Source organism: Pterocles gutturalis, unplaced genomic scaffold (genome assembly GCF_000699245.1).
Source record: "Pterocles gutturalis isolate BGI_N339 unplaced genomic scaffold, ASM69924v1 scaffold22982, whole genome shotgun sequence".
Lineage (NCBI taxonomy): Eukaryota > Metazoa > Chordata > Aves > Pterocliformes > Pteroclidae > Pterocles > Pterocles gutturalis.
This window is the reverse complement of record NW_010116108.1, coordinates 1-18,484: the sequence shown is the minus strand read 5'-3', so window position 1 is coordinate 18,484 and position 18,484 is coordinate 1. Positions and strand designations below refer to the sequence as shown.

General features: G+C 35.8%; 1 protein-coding gene across 1 annotated transcript in view; it reads right to left on the bottom strand.

The window, feature by feature from the left end:
• The window catches only part of PHF14 (PHD finger protein 14), a gene marked incomplete at its 5' end in the record, with an annotated part of 36,120 nt that extends 20,562 nt beyond the window's left edge, over window positions 1–15,558 (bottom strand). Inside the window, 8 exons of the mRNA XM_010075414.1 lie at window positions 1,674–1,805; window positions 3,265–3,368; window positions 4,937–5,032; window positions 6,419–6,525; window positions 7,116–7,386; window positions 11,030–11,176; window positions 13,086–13,223; window positions 15,447–15,558. Coding sequence (XP_010073716.1) covers window positions 1,674–1,805; window positions 3,265–3,368; window positions 4,937–5,032; window positions 6,419–6,525; window positions 7,116–7,386; window positions 11,030–11,176; window positions 13,086–13,223; window positions 15,447–15,558 — 1,107 coding nt within the window. The remainder of the gene's footprint in view (window positions 1–1,673; window positions 1,806–3,264; window positions 3,369–4,936; window positions 5,033–6,418; window positions 6,526–7,115; window positions 7,387–11,029; window positions 11,177–13,085; window positions 13,224–15,446) is intronic.
• Window positions 15,559–18,484: the final 2,926 nt, after the last annotated feature.

Here is an 18,484-nt window from a genome sequence, read left to right as displayed (position 1 = left end):
TGAACTCAGATTAAGGGTCTGTTCTCTTTGCTCTCTACTGATCCTGAAAAGAATACATAAAGGCATGTCCAATAATGAAAAGAATGCAATCAACACAGCTCAATTTGTCTGCTATAATCTCACAATCCAGAATATGCCTAACCCAATTAGAAACAGAAGCTAAGTTTGTGATCTGAGGTATAATTGAAGCATGAAATTCACAACAAAGGTAAGTTATAGCTTTGAAATAAAAGCGTTTTACTACTTAACCTGACCTATTCTGCCTTTAACACCTACGGAGAATTGTAGTCTTACATCTTTTGGGCTAATGGCTTTTAGTGAGTCTTTTCAACTTTGTTAAAAAGCAGAACAAAAATCAAGAACCTCCTGTGCAAATGCAGAAGCTACCAAAAAAAAAAAAAAAATCAGAAAAAAAAACCCACTTCCACATAACATAACTGCTTGGTAAATTTGACCAAAGAGCACAGAATGCCCTTGAAATAATGAAAAGTCCAAAATCACAGAATACATTAAATAATTAAAGGAAAATTAAGTTCAGAAAAATACTGGCGATGGTGAAAACTTTTCTGAGATTTTCAGCTTCTAAAGGAAATCTCTTTTAATCTATTAACTAAATTTACTGGGGTAAATCCAGGTTTTATATCTTTGCTAAGATATAAAAAAAGAGAGACCTCCCATTTCACATACTGGCCATCTTGCTCTGCACACAATCATCAAAACTACCCAAAAAGATGACTTAAGTAAGTGTTTTACGGAAGTTTTTAAAAAATAATTATAAAAAAAGACATATGAAGAAAAAAGGGAAGTAAATTTTTCTCGATTAAGAGAGTTAACTGTCTTTTTAGAGGGAATTCTTACACTATTACTATTCGGTACCTTAACATTCTGACAAAGTGATGATGCTTCCTGAAGACGCTTCAGGATGATGATGCCTGAAGATGCTCTTATTCTTGCCAGATAAAAACTGCTTCAGAATAACTGTTTCTAACACATTTCAAAGCAGTTTAGAAACATACAGAATGCTAACACAACACAGCAGCACACCAATTTCATGACACTTTGGAAATCAGCACCTTTCCCACGTTATCAGTTCTCCATTGTACCACTTAGCTTTTGTTCTGCTCCACTGGCACAAAAAGAATTTTAATTAATGGAAATGTAACTTCAGTAAGTACAGTTAAGCATATGCTTCTGCCATTCCAGATTTGAGCCAGAAGACAGAAGTAAACCCAACTGAATTCCCATATTTCAATAAACTCATCTACTACTTACAAGCTTATTTTTAAGTATTTACAAGTATTTTCCTAAAGATCTGGACAGAGTTGCATATCTGGGTCCTAAGGTAAACAGAAGACCAAGTCTTTTGTTTTCCTGAAGGCAGTCTATAGTTTCCTACCATTATTATATAGCAGTATTAATAATCACAAATGAACTCAAAAGCTAAGAGAATTAAAGCTATATTCTATTTCTACACAGTGGTTAATAATGAGAAAATCTTTACATCTTTTTTCTTTTACCTTGAAATCACTGCTAATAACCTGAAAACAAAATAACTCAGTTCAGACTGCATTATGGCAATGTCTAAAACACTCAGAATTTACAAGTCTATTCAAGTCTATGTCCTACTTTAAGTACTGAGATAGCACAAGACAATACACCAACTGCATTCTTACCAGTAACTGTTCTTGGTCTTCCTTGGCATCCTTGTAAGAGGCGGATCCAGGCAACCAAGATGATAATGGAGTTTACAAGTGTCACACAGTAGCAGTAGGTGCTGATCATGGTTCTTCTTGCAAATTCCACAACTTTTAATGTAGGTAGCAGAAAAGCATTATAATTACATTTGAAATCATGAAGAATAAATGATTATTATGACATTCCCCAGTTCCAATACACACATGTGGCAACTTCAATTTGAATGCATCATTTAAGTGCTTAATTACTTTTTAAGGAGCTTCTACCCATACGCAGTAAAGCATAAAAGGCACCTAATATATTGTTAACAATAAAATGGCTTTCAATTTAATTTTTTGAGGCCTTCTAACCAGTAAGTAAACACTTCAAACTTCAACAAAATGTACTGGTGGCAAATGGAAAAAATATTACCTGTGCCATCCAAATGCTTAAACAGAAAATCATGCCGCGATCATCGGTCTTAGCAATCATATGCTTATTTTAATAATGCAAGCACCTTTAAATAGGTCTGTGCTGCCATTGTGTTGGGCAATGTATCAACTCATAAGAAATTACATTTCCTTTTCATTATTATTATTTTACTGCAACCGAGATTTTAGTTATTTCAAAAAGATCAGGTGTTTATTGATTCCATTCTAAAAAGCGAGGAACTAAATGACTGGATTTAAATGAAACAGAACTAGTAAAGCATGACTCCTGCTGTTTGTGTATACATCTAAATTGCCAAATCCTCAGCCCACTGCCATACTCTCAAGATTTGCACCTTCCACAGCACTACAACGTTTGCTTATGTAACCTATCTTCTTCATTTAGCCTGCAAGCTGGGCAAGATTGCCCGCTTCCTGTGGCTGGAAGCCTGGTTGCTGGTTGCTCTCTAGATAAATGACAGACCGTGCCACTTGCTGGTGACAAGAGAAGAAGATCCAAGATGATAACGTATATTTTGCACAGTCATGCTCTGGGATCATAGTATATGTTCCACTTAGGCTTAGTTAAAACCCACTCAGTAGATTCAGAAGTTATAGAAAAGGGGAAAAGGTGGCACAATGACAGAGTATGTGAATACATTTTATTTTCTTGATAATTAATAGAAGTAGAACTAGGTAAATTTAAAACACAAGATATTCCAAAGCATTTGACAAGCCATGAGCAAAAAGTAAAAATTATTGTATGACAGATGTTTTATGCACCCAGCCACTGTGACTAAACAGCCGCAGCACTGTTTGCAAAGTCATCAACACAGATGATTGCACTCAAAAGGCAACATGACCAGTTAAAGATTTTCATATCACAGAGACAAAGGACCCTTCTATTTCAGCTATAAAGAGATACCTTTGTCCTTAAAGCACTGCTGTCAAATTAGCAAAAAAACCCCAAACCTTACTGATGTATGCTACAGTGAAGAATTTACTATGATTCAACTTAGCCTTCAGAAGTAAGTAAAACATACAGACAACTCTGGAGCATTTTGTTAATCAAAATCGAAGTACACAACTTTCTCTTAACACTTTTGTGAAACTATTAACTTCCTTGATATTGCTTCTATTCTGTCAAGACTTCATTACTTGCCTAAAAAGTACGGCCGGAAGCGTAGATGTCTTTTGCGTTCCTCCTTCCTTTTTACTTGGTTTCCTTTCCTTAGGAGCACGTAAAATTGCTGGTATGTTCAATTTCTATTGGATTTAAAAAAATGCAGTATACATGAGTCTTGAGACTTTTGGAGAATACCGCTCCAATCTCAATGCATGAAAAACAAGACTCAAATTATGAGTGTGAAATTGCTTAGCCATTTTACAGACAACAGTAACTACAGATGTTTATATTACAAAATCACACTGGGATAAAGCAATATTATACTCATTTTTTTTTCAATTCATTAAATAAAAAACACATAGAAATACTGGCTTTTAAAATTTTTCTTCAAGCTTCAAATAGAGGGATGGATAGGGAGGCATCTGTCTAGGCAGCTGAAACAAGCATAGGCAAATTCATGAAATTGACAGAATACTGAGGCAGTTTATTCTCCCCAACATCCCTGCTGCACTGGTGCTCAATAGGTTAATTAGAAAAATTATCTTATTGGACCAAACCCTCCACAAAGCAGATGAGATTCTCTTCGGGTTTCTACTAATCTGCAGTATGCTAGCTTCTCAGACAGCAACCATCTATCAAAGTCATTTCTCAGCAGCCCCATGGGTCTGCATCTGTTCAACCAACTGGAAAAACAATGTCATGCAAGCTGTGTAAATGAATTCTACTTAACTTTTTTTTACTTTTTTTTTTTTTTTTAAATTTAGCAACATTTGCACCAGGAAATATATTTGTGAATACTTACCCAAAGGCATCTTAAAAAGGAGGGGAAAAAGTAATCTTGATTCAAGAGATACATTATGTGAGAATCCTTCTTCACAAGTAGAAAAGATAGGTGGACACATAGAACCAGAAAAAGCTAGCATACCTTAAGAGCTACTGCTGCATAAAAAAGGGTAAGTTTCATTTTCTGAAAGCAGCACAAAATCAGCACTACTAAAGGGCACAACAAAATTGTAACCTAACTGCACATCTGCATTTACACAACGAACAGTTTCTTCAATCTTCCTTAATATCATAACTGGAAATAATTTCAATCTCTCTCTGACATCTAAAATGTCCATTGTCATTTAATACCTTTGACATAAGACATACATCAAAACATGGCAAGAATCTAGACTTCTCTCCATGTGCATCAATGAGAACAAAGATAATTGCAGGCAACAGGAAGTAATCCAAATCTTATCTGCTCCTAAATATTTATATTAATTTGACCAAAATATTCTGCTCTGTCCAGCTAAAAACCATCACATACATCTGCAGTTTTAAAGGTTTATATCTTATAAAAGCCATAAAGAGTTACCATATCATTTGAAGCCTACAGTGACTAAAGACAATGTGTAGACTAAAATGGCAGGATTAACTCACGCTTCACATTAGGGTTCATCACAAATGACAGGTCAATTGGTTATACCAAGCAAAGGTATTTTGCAAACAATATTACCAACAACAAAGTTAAGGTACAGGTTCCCAGGAGGTGGTCTGCAGAAATCTAGATACTTCAATCAGGAAACATTATCCCCAGAATATAGACTGGGTCTGGTCAAATCAATTTATTTGACCATATAAGTGTCAGACACAAACAAAAAGGCCAATTATTGGAAAACCAGGTCTGTCTATGAACTATAAAGGGGGGAGAAAACCAACCAACCTGTCCAATTATTCTACCCAGCAGAGCCCAAATGCCTTGCCCTTCATTTCGCAGTTTTCCATTCATATTTTGTAGCTCTTCCAAGGACTCACACAGCTGAAACGTTAAAGAAAAAAAATCAACAGGAATAAAAATCCATTAAGAGTTATTTAATAAAATTTATTCAACCTCTTACCTATCTAGAGTGTATTACTTTATTCTGGGATTAAAAAACAATAGAACTCATCTCAATACAGCTGAGACCAGCGCAACCATTCAGCAAGTTAACGGAACTAAGATGAAAACCTGGGCAGCCATCTGTTTTATAAAGAAGATCTGAAGTATTGCAGCATGAAAATAAGGCTTCATACAGTCAATCAGAAAGCAAATCTAAAATACAACATCTTGTATGTTTTGTCCACACCGCTTAAGCAGCAAGGTTATAACAACCACACAAATCAATTAAAGCTCTATATTGCATTACCAAAGAACATTCACTGTCTCTCATAGAAAGAGATATAATTTATTAAAAGGATGTTTTTTTTTCTTCTGGAAGGAACTGTTAGTTACCACACAGCATATACAACCTATTAATTTGGCTAAAAGTCCCATGCACACGCTCCTTCCTTTTCATCCTCTTTGGGCAGTTCACAAGGACCTGCTGCTTCATTTCTATACATTCCCATTTAAAACACACACCCAGCAGTTTAAGAATTAATAGCAACATTATTTTTTGTCGTCACTAACCATCACTTGATAGGTTGCTGAATTCAGCAAATTTTGCAGCATGTCATCTGTCATAAAAGACACAGTATTTCTATGTTCCATTTCAAACATTTAGAGATTAAAGAAATAAATATTTAGTAAAAATGCAATTAAAACACAACATGCTTTTTTAACCATGATGATAAGTTAATTAAAAAAAAATTACATTAGCAATATTTTGATGGGAACAATGCCATCATTTATGGGCCCCAAATTATCTATACTCAAAGCACACTATGGATGTGTGAATATTGACTATTTCAGGCAGAAAAATTAGCTAAATAATTAATCTAGGATGAACACAACTGGAGTTGGAATTGACATAAACAAATAAATAACATTCTGACAATCCTAGATTCCCAATTATGAAGTAGGGTTCCAAGTAGACAACCAAGCACATTCAAAAGGAACCTAGAACTACACACAAGCAAAACAAAGCAAAAAAACACAGAGAGAAGAGAGAGGAGTCAAAATGTTGTCTCAAAGTCTCAAGTGAAATGCATACGAAGAATGAAAAAAGAAGGGGGCTTTAAGACACAGTTCAATCATGGGAGGGACTTGTCTGTCCATGCGCAATTTGTTACTGGAGCTCTCAGTGGGGTCAGTTAAAGAACTCGTTCCCAGCCAACATATGACATCTTTCTTTCCACGTCATTTTGTTTGGAAAGCAAAACACTATCAAAGCTAACCGCAGCAATACTAAACCAGTACAACAGTTTATTATCATTTTTTCTTCACCTTATTATACTCCACGTGAAGTTTTTCTTGTTCATTTTCTAATTTATCTTTGATATTCTTCTGTTCAGCCATATTCTCCTGGATTTGAATCATGCGCATATTTCTCTCTATTTAAAAGAAAATTGCATTATTTCCTATCCTTGGCTATATTTTCAAGTTTTATGCACTGAAAAAAGTGAAGCAATGAAAAGCATAAAACCATAATAAGAAAAAAACCACAAAACTATAGCCTATAGATTATTACACAGACTGCATAGAATGAACAGTCGTACACTCACTTTCTGCTACATGACGAGTATAGTTATTTAAATTGTGAGCTTTGATCAGTCTAGCGAACAGTACAGCCCCAAAGACAAAATCACTCCATTCCACGCAGAAAGGGAAGCAAATGTAAGGAAAAAAAAATTACATCGAAGGTACCTAAGCTTCCACCCTCTTCTTAGCAAAGACACTGCCTCCTGTTTATATTTGAAAGATGTTCTTCTTTTCTGAAATGTCTTTTTTAAAAAATTGCTAACTTTCTGTGCAAATAGATACCAACCAATAATATACCTAATCGAAAATGAAGTCATAATTCATATTTATCTATTAATAACAAAGGAATGCAACTAAAATAAAAAAGCCAATGAATCAGCACAGTACAGATACAGCAAGCAATAATTTTTCATTGAGAAAAATATGCAATTTTTATTCTTACCAAGGTAATAATTCACAAAATCAGCAGTGAGAGCTGGTTGTTTATGTTTTCTTCTTCCATCAACACTGGAACTAGTATCTGAAGTATCCACTGGAAAAATGTCTGTACTAATTCCCATTAACTCAGCTTTGCGCATGAGCTTACGTATGGCTGAAGCACTGCTGGTAAGTGGTCGTGGTAGCTTCTCCCTGGGAACCCAAGCCTGAGGCCTGGTGGTGCGGGCCAGCTCTGCCTTGGCACGATACTGTTGCAGCCTGGCATTGATTCGAGCCTGTAATAAAGAATTACACAAATTAAAAAAGGGAACAAATCATAATTGGTTTTGAGTTATGTCCTTCTGGAACATATCCGCAATGTATTTGCATTTTAAAAGCCGCCTGATCTAATCGATGCTATTTTCATTCCAGAATGCTATGACTCAAGAAACAGCCACTGATACAGACATCTCATTTTACTTCAAAATGTATACACAACTAACACCATCCTTTCACTAGGTTTTGGAGGTATTCACTGGTTTCTTGATGAGACTTTCCTACCAATGAAAGAAACACAAATGATTGCTGGCTTTCAGACAATCCCTTCTAACACTGGTAATTTGATGGGACTGTGAAAACTCACTACTGGGAAACGCTTTGGCTGACCTACCAAAAATACATTTAGATACACTTTAAATTGGTATCAATGTGAGCAATAAAAGTTAATTAATAGCATTTTTGCCATATTTGACATCCTTTCGTAGGAATTCCTTTCTCAATGCCGTATCTGCTAATAAATGTTAAACGAGTGATTATAACATGCCAAAACCACAACCCAAACAGAAGCGAAGCAGGCAAGAAAAGCTCACATTATATATTGTCAATGACATCTGTATATTTGTGACCATCTGGGGGATCAAGCCCAGAAGATCAAGTTGTTACTGACAGTTTGAAAGCACTGTCTTGTGGGAAAACCTATGTAGTAGCAATTCTAGCAGAAAATGACATCAACATACAAACCTTCAGAGGCAAAACTCCAGCTGACTACGAGTTAGAAGTTGTTTACTTGCCTGCAGAAAGAAGAAACTAAACTAATACAACTGCTTCACCATATGGTATGAGATACTCCTGAGATGAAAGCAAAAAAAGTGTGCATATATACATATATATATACACACGATGGTTACAGAACACCTCTGATTAGAAACAGCACTGCTGAAGGTAATATTACAGACAGTTTAACACCCATTATCTTACTATGTCTTGAACAGCAGTGACCAAGAAACACAGCAAATGTGGCTTGCAGGCCAGCTCTGACCTCAAGGGCTTTTTTCTTGGATGCACAGCAGCAAGCAACAGATCCACCTAAAGCCATCGCATCACTTTATTCTCCACTGGAAGGACCAACGATGGTTTATAGCTTCCTCAGCTGAGATGCTTCTTTTACTGATTACATGTTCAGTTCTGAAACCATTTGGGTCATTTAAGATGTCATATAACAGTATAAGCAGAAGTTTACTCCAGAAATAGATGAAAGACTAAAATTACTAACGTCTAAATGGAATCCTGAACTCAAGCAACTTGGATTTAAGCAATTTTCAAGTATACGCTTTACTCAAAGAACGTACATTTCCTTTATTGCTAATAAAAGAGTATTCCAATGTAGAACATCTTGCAACAATCCATAACAGTCCTAGACAGCTTTATATATTATATTCCTTAGAGGGATTTACTTTCTTGTGCCACAGGACTTACCAGACCATTGGCTCAGTTATTCCTGCTTTGGATACAAAGCACCAAATATCCATTTTTTCTTCTTCAAAAGTGCACTTCAGAAATCCAATTTGACAATACCAGATGAATTATTTGTACAACTGCACACTTACGTTAGCTCAATGTCTGTAAACCTTACTTAACCCCTCTGGAAGTGAGCTATTGTAAGCACATACATATATACACATTAGATATATATATATATATTTACTTCTTAATCTTTCTTTGCAGACTAAGCTGTATCAAGATTCTTATTTCTAAGGCTAAATCCTAATTTAACAAAGAAGGGTGAATTTACTGGTGGTGGGACTTTAACTTTCTCATACAGACAACATATGGCAAGGTAGGGGATGAATTTACATGAACTTTGTGTCAACTCATCAGCCAGACATTTCTAGTATGCATTAAGTACTCCTTACCGTTCTGCATTTCTAAAAAGGCACAGAAACCACTCAAACAATTACTTCATAAAATCCCAATACATAAAACTGGACATAGAACTGTATTTTTCAAGCATCCAATCTGCTTCCATCCATGTAAACTCAGGTACACACACAATACTAAAGAAAACTCATACAACACCAGAGCCATCAATAATGAAATCAAGTGGTTTTACAAAATGTATGCAAGTTATCAAATTTGTATCAAGATGCCTATGCCACCATGTCAATTAACTCCACCTGCAGCTTTCAGCATTCATTCTTTCAGGTTCTAAACATTTAATCCAAATAATTTTGATCCAAATAATTTTGATTAAATTTGCAGGTCTCAGTTTGGGGGAAAGAGGGAGAAGAGAGGGAGATGCTGGGAACTTATCAGCACCGCATAACAAATGCCTGAAAAAAGAGGTAATAAGCCCTGTTGGACCCAAACTGATTTTGCACAACCAGCACTTACCATTAGCTAGTGTAGTATCTATATTATTGTGATTTTTCCACTACATAGGTGCATTTCACGTAACTGAGAGCTGAGAGTATTCAGCAAGAATTATTTAACCAGTTTTAAATCAAGCTACACGAAGCTCAATACATATCCCATAGAAATATTTTATTCAAAATTATTCTATGAGAGAGTTTGCTCATATTCACTCTCAAATGCACAGGTCATTTTAAATTAAAATTATTCTTCTTCTATTTAAAGATCTTTGAGCAACTAGAAAGGTATGATTTTTTAAAATAAAAAGTTTGATGATATAAAGATTTATTTTCTGATCATTACACTACATTTCTCCTGTCATAAGAAAAAAGCAGCTATTTCTCTCCCATAACTGCCTTCCATTATTTACAGCATATGCTACTTTCTGCAACAAATTAGGTAGGATTCATTCAGATGAGCTGCTTTCTATGTAGGTATGATTTTTCCACAGAATGCCGTTGAGCCTAAACAGTGAAAGCAAATTATGCTATAAATTCCTCAGAATATAAAAAGTATAATAAAGTGCACATATTAAAATGTATCAAAGTACACAGATTACCTCAGAAGGATTGAAACCTTTATATCAACAGGACATTTACTGGTTGAGCTTATGCAGTAACTAAGAGTTTCACATGGATCTGCCGCTAGACACAGATATACGCTTTGCCTAAGATTTTCAGACAACTGCCACTCAGCAGCACAGACTCAGTTGCTGTAACCTACATAATTTTTTTCTAGGAAATCTTTACTTTGAAAAGACCCAGCACACAGAATTCTACTTAGGCCTACAAAATGGGAAAAAGGAAACAAGAAAATCTTTAGGCAAGTTAAGTTCTTCTGCCAAGTTCAAATATTACCAGGGGGAAAAAGTGGATTGTTACTGAACTTTGATGTATAAATATGTTTACTTTATTGTTTGGCTGTCTTTTTTTGTTAAGAATCTTGAAGAAAATGTTGAACAAAATCTATGAATTACAATGAAAATGTATTACCAACTTTTTGCCACAAAACCAAACAGAATAAGATTTTGAAATTCAGATAAGCATAGATATCCCCCTTTAATCATTAGCATATTGGGAATTTTCTGAGATCAAAGCCTACAAATAATTCGCTGCTCTGTTAAATGACTATGTACTATCAATATATTCCACATTTCATTTCCTACTATAATAACTATTTCCCATCCTCTTCATTTCCTCCTTGTTTAACATGCATGATTAATACAGACACATTGTGTCATGAATACAATACCTGAGCTTCTGGTGAGAGCTGTTTCTCTCTTTCCTGTAAGGACATTTTACAGTAAGATTGTAATGCCAAGTAGTTCTTCCGCTTCCATTTTCTGTCTAACCTGTCCGCATGCTGTTTACAATAAGCAAAAAAAGGGTCAGCTATATCCTGTTTCAGAGAAAACAAAGGGGAAGGAACGAAAACAAAGTAAGACATACAAGACCAAAAGGCTCTGAACAGTACAAACACTCTGGCACTAGTTCACATGTTCAAGTAGACATGGTTTCAAAAACAACTATTATGTATGTTTCTAAATCAATTTTGTCATGTTGATGTAATTTATCACATAATGTGGTTTTACATCGTTTTCATTGTGTGACCCTAAACATTTTTAAATGCATTAACTATTAACTGATCAATCTCTATTTTTTTATTCTCTGAAGAAACAGTAGAAGAAATTCCTAGGTACAAATCCATTTAACACAATAACATGTATTGTTAACTTCCTATTGCTTCACTGTGTCATCTTTTCCATTATATCCTACAAGGGATTAAAAAGTCTCAATAATACAAAAGGCAACATATTTGGTTTTCTCAAATTATTTTCCAAATTGTTTTGGTGGCTATACCCCCACACGATTTATCTTCTCTCAGATGATTTTTTTTTCCATTTTTCATTCTTTGCTCGATCAAATCCATACATTATCATGGCTGTAAGTTTATAGCAACTTTTAGCACTTGCAAACTTTGCAAGCAGAGTACAAATATCTGAACCATGAGGAGATAAGGTTCAAGAAGTATATTTCATTGCCAGTATACTTTCAAAAGTGTAGAAACATCATCATAAATGTACAGACTAAGAACTTAAAGCAGTCTTCCTTCATAAACTAATAAAAATTTTAATAAATAATTTGCTTAACAAATTTTCATTTACTCCACCTATAAAACACAGACCAATAGAATCTACGCAGGCTTTCCTTACGAACTTATTCTATTTTAATTTAGATTTTCATAATGTTTGACAAATTCCTCCCAAAAATTAGCATCATCCTAAAGTTAGATTCTGTGAGGCCTTGATTAAAAATATTTTGGTTACAGAAAACATGTAAGAAAAATTTAGGGCAGAAAAGCAAGTAAATGCATACGCCTAGAAAAATTCACACAGAGTGTCTGAACAATCAACATTACACATAATTTATTAAGGACAACAACAATGAGGTAATTGTACTATCTTCCTATTTATCAATCTCACAGAAGAAAACTCTTTTGCGATTCCTTTAAGAATCACTCAGTGGCTTCCTGTTTTTCAGAAACAAAAGCGTCAATCTCAACAGTGCAATTAAGGCCAGTTTGTGTGTTACCTGTGGTACTTCCTAATGCAATAAGAAGTTAAATTGTGCAGCTACGAACACGACAAGCTTAATCTAAATTATATGTATCAGGATGAAATTTGGCAACCTAAAACTATTTATACCTTAGAAATTAATTTGGAAGTAGGAGCTTAAAGTCCAAATCGCTTTAATCATATTACAGGAAAAAACCTAGCAAGAACAGATATTAAAAAGTTATCAGTAGGTTATAAATGTTTGCTTTTCATTCTGATTCCTAAGATTAATGTTACCACAAGGAAAGTCATGTACCTATACCGCAATTTAAAGAAAAAACTGGAAAACATGCATGAAAAAAGGGCATTAGAAATGTAGTTAATTTCCCAAGCCAGTCCTACTTGGTATGAAACAGAAAATACTATACTACATAAACAGCTACATAAGTATGTCAACCTAGGCGAAGTTTCAAGATTTAGAGTCACGTCTGTATCGACTGATTAGAATTAGCATTAAGTCAATGTGCGTGTTAACCTTCTCTACCCCTTTTTCCAGGCCATTTCAAAAGGTGCTCAGAGTTGGACAATTTGGCGAACAAAGAGCCCTCCCTGGATAGTCCCTTTACTCAGTCTATGACTTGCTACACATTTACAAAAACTTTTCTCAGGATTAGTGAGCAAAAAAGGCACCATTTCAGATCGCCTTTTCAAGCTTTCAACACAACTCTTGTATTCTAGCCTTTCCATAGCTACCTCTTCTGCTGCTGCTTCTGAGAGGAGGCCTTCCTTCTGAGCGCAGGTCACATGGAAATAAGCTCTGCACATCCCAGCATCACAGCTAATGCACACACCAGTTCTGGCAAAACGAGGATCTTCGCAAAAACTGCATTCCTTTATAAAGAACAGTGAGAAATGCCACGGTAAATACTTCAGGCGTATTTTGCCTAATTCATAATTTACATATAAAAACCAATGGGGCAGCTTTACTTCTGTGTGTTAGGGAAACCAAGTACGCTGCTGACAGCTGACACCACTTAAAACTTCACTCCTTCCCAAGCCCCACTATGGATTTCATTTTCAACTAACCATGGACAAGTGCTTAAACAACCTAAACAGCATTTTAGATGAATTTTTGTATGAACATCCATGTCTTGTATTCCATTTCAGAGCAACAACTAAATACCACTCAAGCAGTTCCTGCACAATTACTTCTAAAAATAAAATAAAACATTACCATTCAGCAAATGTTCAATTGTTCAACAAGTTCAGAGGACAAACAACAAAAAAAGAGCAGCGCTCTGGATGACTGAAAACCATAAATAATTACATAGATGTCTTCTGATAAGCAACAACTGAAGAGCAAATGTGTCACAATGCAGAAAGAAATACTCAAGAATCCTAAGTACCAGTAAAGAAGGTTGTGATTCACTTAGACACTGCACTAGGGCTTCAGCTAAATGCACTCTAGGCACAGCTGTTTGCAACACAGCAAACTGCCATCCCCTAATGTGACCTGGAAAAAAACCAAACCTTATTTTTCAGACAGATCAGTTCCTCAGTCTTTTTCACCACAAATTCATACCAAACAGCTGTGCCAGCAAACTAGAGTGTTGAGTCCATAAGCAGGAACAGGCCCATGGAAACATGGGCTGCTTAAACAGTGCTGCCATCCAGCGCATAAAGATGATCTAAAATTATACAAGTGTCCATTTCTTCATCTCTCACACGCTGAATACACAGCAAAGCTGTGCATCGCCTACTTCTGTATGTCCATGTAGAAAGTTAAACTACAGAAAGGAATGGCAAAGAAAACTCAGTGACTGAAGAATCTCAAAACACCGCATAGGTTACCTTGAAAGGCCATCCTTTAGCTGTGCAACGGCACTACGTAACAGATAAGAAAGGAAGCGAATAAGCATATTATATTAAGCTGGTTTTGCAGGGGGAAATTTAGCTAAGTAAGCTCTAACTTCTACACTTGATACAGCAAAAAGCATTTTTTTTTACACCTCTGTAGAGAGTAATGAGTCTGTGCCTCATCTTTACCTTACAGTAACACACACAAATTCTTAGCCCTGTTCCTATACAACCACTCATATTAATAAAAAAAATAAAATGCATGATTCATTGCAACAACAATTTGTAGGCTTTTGGGAGCTTGCTCTGACTTTTTTTTTTTTTGATACAAATATTTCCAAACAATGCTAAATGCCTCAGCAGGCCCATGCTGAACATGCTCCTGATATAGGTATGTTGTACACGAGCAAACCAAAGTGTTTTAATTTATTTTATATATTATATGTATTTTTCAAACGTACTACAAATTTTCATTTAGCATTCAGCTGGATAAACTGACATGCCAGAAAATGAAACTGAATATGCACAAATGAAGCATTAGAGCAGCAGGAGTACGAACAACTTCCCTCACATTTGCCTCATAAATATGGCTTCTCTATACTGCCCCTATCAGCTACAGAAACAGTATTTAACGAATTACTAAGTGCTGTCCTCTGCCCGTTGCAATGGTTTTCTGTATGGTTTATGCATGGCCACTTTTGATCTGGATTGAAAATACTTACATTTAAAAATACTTTCATTTTAGAGCCATATTTCTGTCCAAGTTGAGCTCCCCACGTTGTTGTGGGTTATTTTAAATACTGCTTTGCAGCAACCCTTCCTGTATGTTTTTCCTGCCTATAATTATACAGAGCCTAAAGTAATTCATATTGAATGTACATCTGTCGCTTTCTTAATCAACCCAACCTTCTATTTCACATCCTTTAAATCCTCTTCATTTTCCACAGACATTCTGGCAACCTGCCACTAACTGACTTTAAAATAAAGTAATTAGCACCTGCATAAAAAATAAGGGAAAGTAGGGGGGAAACAGTAACAGAAATTATGGAGAACAGTTGTAAGGAAAATAGAAAGAAAGAGGGAGGGAAGAGCAATGGTGTAACAACCACAAACAAACTTCATCTAATTTTTAGTCCTGAACTTCACTGCAATAGCTATAAACAAGAAAAATAAAGTTGGGAAGATGTGTGTTATTCTATTATACATAAAAATGTAAAATAAAGCTACCTGCTGGCAGTACATCTCTTCTAAACTTACCTTGGCACCGTACTTTGAATAATTCATTTCTGTAAGCGTTACTGGCCGCAGTTTGTCAATATCTCCAAATGCCACTCCTGGAACATAGAGGGCACAAACAATATGGACCCACCTACAACAGCAGATAAAATTAGGTTACTGTTAATCAACATTTGATCCTATATCATAGTCACCATTTGCAGATTTCAAAGTGCAAATGTTACAGTTGGTAGAAGAAATGTGTTTGAAGGAAAGTACATTAGAAGCAGGAATATAATGCACGTTTGGAATTCATCAGCTCACACACTGAACCAGAGAGTAAAGTTTTTCAAAGCCACTGGGCTTGCTCTGCCTGCCTAGATCAAGGGCTTGGCTACCATCACCTTTCTGTTCTGACGGCTCTCACATGGGGCTCCACACTGCTTTTTTATACAACATGAAACGCATACGAAGATTTTTATATTACTTATAAAGCAAAGACAGATACTTTCATGATGGGGCAAGGGGTAGGAAGGGAAGAAAGAAAATCACACAGTCACAACAACGCTGACCTCTAGGCATATAGCTATGAAGTACCTACAACACAGCACCAGTCAGACTTTGCAGTGTTACAGTTATACCTGCTAATATCACCAAAACTAAATAGTTTTAAGCAACATGGATAGCAGCTGCATTCAGTTGTAAACACATCCGAGTTGTATTACAGAAATGCCTATCTGAAATTCAGATGAACAGACTGCTACTTAGCTGTACTCTTCTTCACTTGCCACAAACAAACTAGAGGGTAATAGGTCTAAATCTTCAGCCCTGAGAGGCATAAAATGAGACAGCATGAAGCTGGACCTCAGTGTCTAGTAATAAAATACAACACAACGATAAAGGCTTCAACCTCAAGTCTGCCTTTGACAGACATTGTCAGAATTTACGGAAACACTCAAGTTACCAAAAGACATCCTTGCAGCAGAAGACACATCTTCTTTTTCTCATGTAATGAACACTTTCTAAAAGATCCAACTGTCATTGTCACAAATGATCAGTTAGTGACCAACTCAAGGTCTGTTCTACACAGCATGCATGATTCAAATCAACCGAGACAAACTACTCCAAAAAAACAAAAGTGTTCCTCCCCAGAATAATCTTCCTGTTTTATCAAAATTCCGGAAACTATTTGCTACCCCTTGCTAAGTCGCTAGGTGGGAGAAAACTGTCATAGACAGGTCAAGGCTGCTACTTTCTGTTATCTTAAAATATTCAAGAAAGCAGTCTTAAAATTGCAGGTGTGTAGCTATCACTTTCAACCTATGAGCTCCCAGATGACATGGGATACAAGCAGAGACTTCAGACATAACTGAGCTGAAATATCCTGTGTTTGATCCTTCACAAGTACTTTACAATCTTCGCAGTCACTAAATTTTAACATTAAATATATCACTAGCGAAACCTAATACTACTGTTCTGTTCTAACAGAACCATAGAATCTACTCCCTGTACTCAACAAAAGTCATGATGATGCCAGAAACTCTTCTTCCTCTGATTACCCACATACCACAACTTCCCAATCTCCCTAAATACCAGGGGTTCAGCACAGACTTCTTACCACCTACCGAAATCTGCATCCATGGTGCTGTGCTCTTTTTTCCAATCTTCTACCACTGCTTAGTTTCTCTCTTCTCCCTCATCTTTATGTTTTGTGTGTCAGTAAAAAAAACTCAATTGTCACCAGAGCAATAAGATCCTGGGTTTAGCTGCACTTGAACAGCATGTTTATTAACCTGTTATTAACTGGCCGTCTACAGTTGAGAGAAATACTGTAAATAAAAACTATCTGAATTCTGCAGGGCTTCTTTTCTATACTCTTCCATTGATTCAATACGTGTTATATAGAACAAATCTGTATAAACTGAAGTTACACATCTCCACAATTACTATTCTTTACAAAAATCCAAGGTTCTGGTTGGAGATTTTTGATAGTAAGTTTTAATACAGACTGCTAAATGTACCCTCCAAAGTTCAATATAAAGATATACATCTTCTACAAGCAGCTGCTTCTCAATTTAATTTGCACAGTTTTTTCATGCTCCACTGGTGTATTTAATGCTGCTGCACTCTGTAGGAGTTTATCTATGATAAACCCAACAGCTGGCTGCTTGCTTCATACTGACCTTCTCAAAATGTTATAGTACATGTCACCCAAGTATAACAGTATTACAGATTTAAACTGCCATTTCAGTGTGATTGGCACAAGTGCCTCATTTCTTCAACCACCTACATGCGAACTCAGACCTGAATCTTTATTAAAAAACACACAAGTCAGGCAAGTTCACAGCTGAAGCAATTTCAGCTGCTAATACCAGTTCTAAATATTTTCCTGCTCATTTGTTTAGCTGCACGTTTTAGAAGCTTGTAATTAAGACAAATTGGGTAATCAAAGAAGAATAATCTTCCTTGTTACTTTACCATCCATTTAGCTTGGAGCAATGATGACAGATGTTGATTAGGGAAGAAGAAAAACTCCATTCCGAAACGAGGACAGATTCATACTCTTGGATAATAGCATTTTGAGAAATAAAATTTCATAAATTCACATTTGTGCCTATGAAACTGAGAGGTTAATGTGACAAGGCTTCTGTTGAGAAATTAAGCACCTTATTATTCTAATGGTTCACCTTTCACGTAGGAACAGAGAAATTATTCCAACTTGATTATGAAGAGAAACTGAGTAGGTTTGGTTTGTATAATTTCCAGCACCAATGCATATATGAAGAATTTATTTTAAAAAGGTGGTAAGGGCATGGATAGCAATGGCAAGGTGAAGAACTGTTATTCAGTAGTCTCTCTCTGCTAGTATTTCAAGAAAAGAACTGAACTGGGTTGCAATTACCAAGTACAACGAAAATGTAACAGACACTGCCTGCCTCAAGACCCTACCTCTAGCCTGTAGTGCCCCATTACCCTCAAATTTTTTAATAAATGATAGAAAGAGAGCACAGGAATTTTCACATGGTAGTTAGCATCTGTTTTTTCTAGTACATCTAGAGGGTGGAGAAGCTAAACTGGTG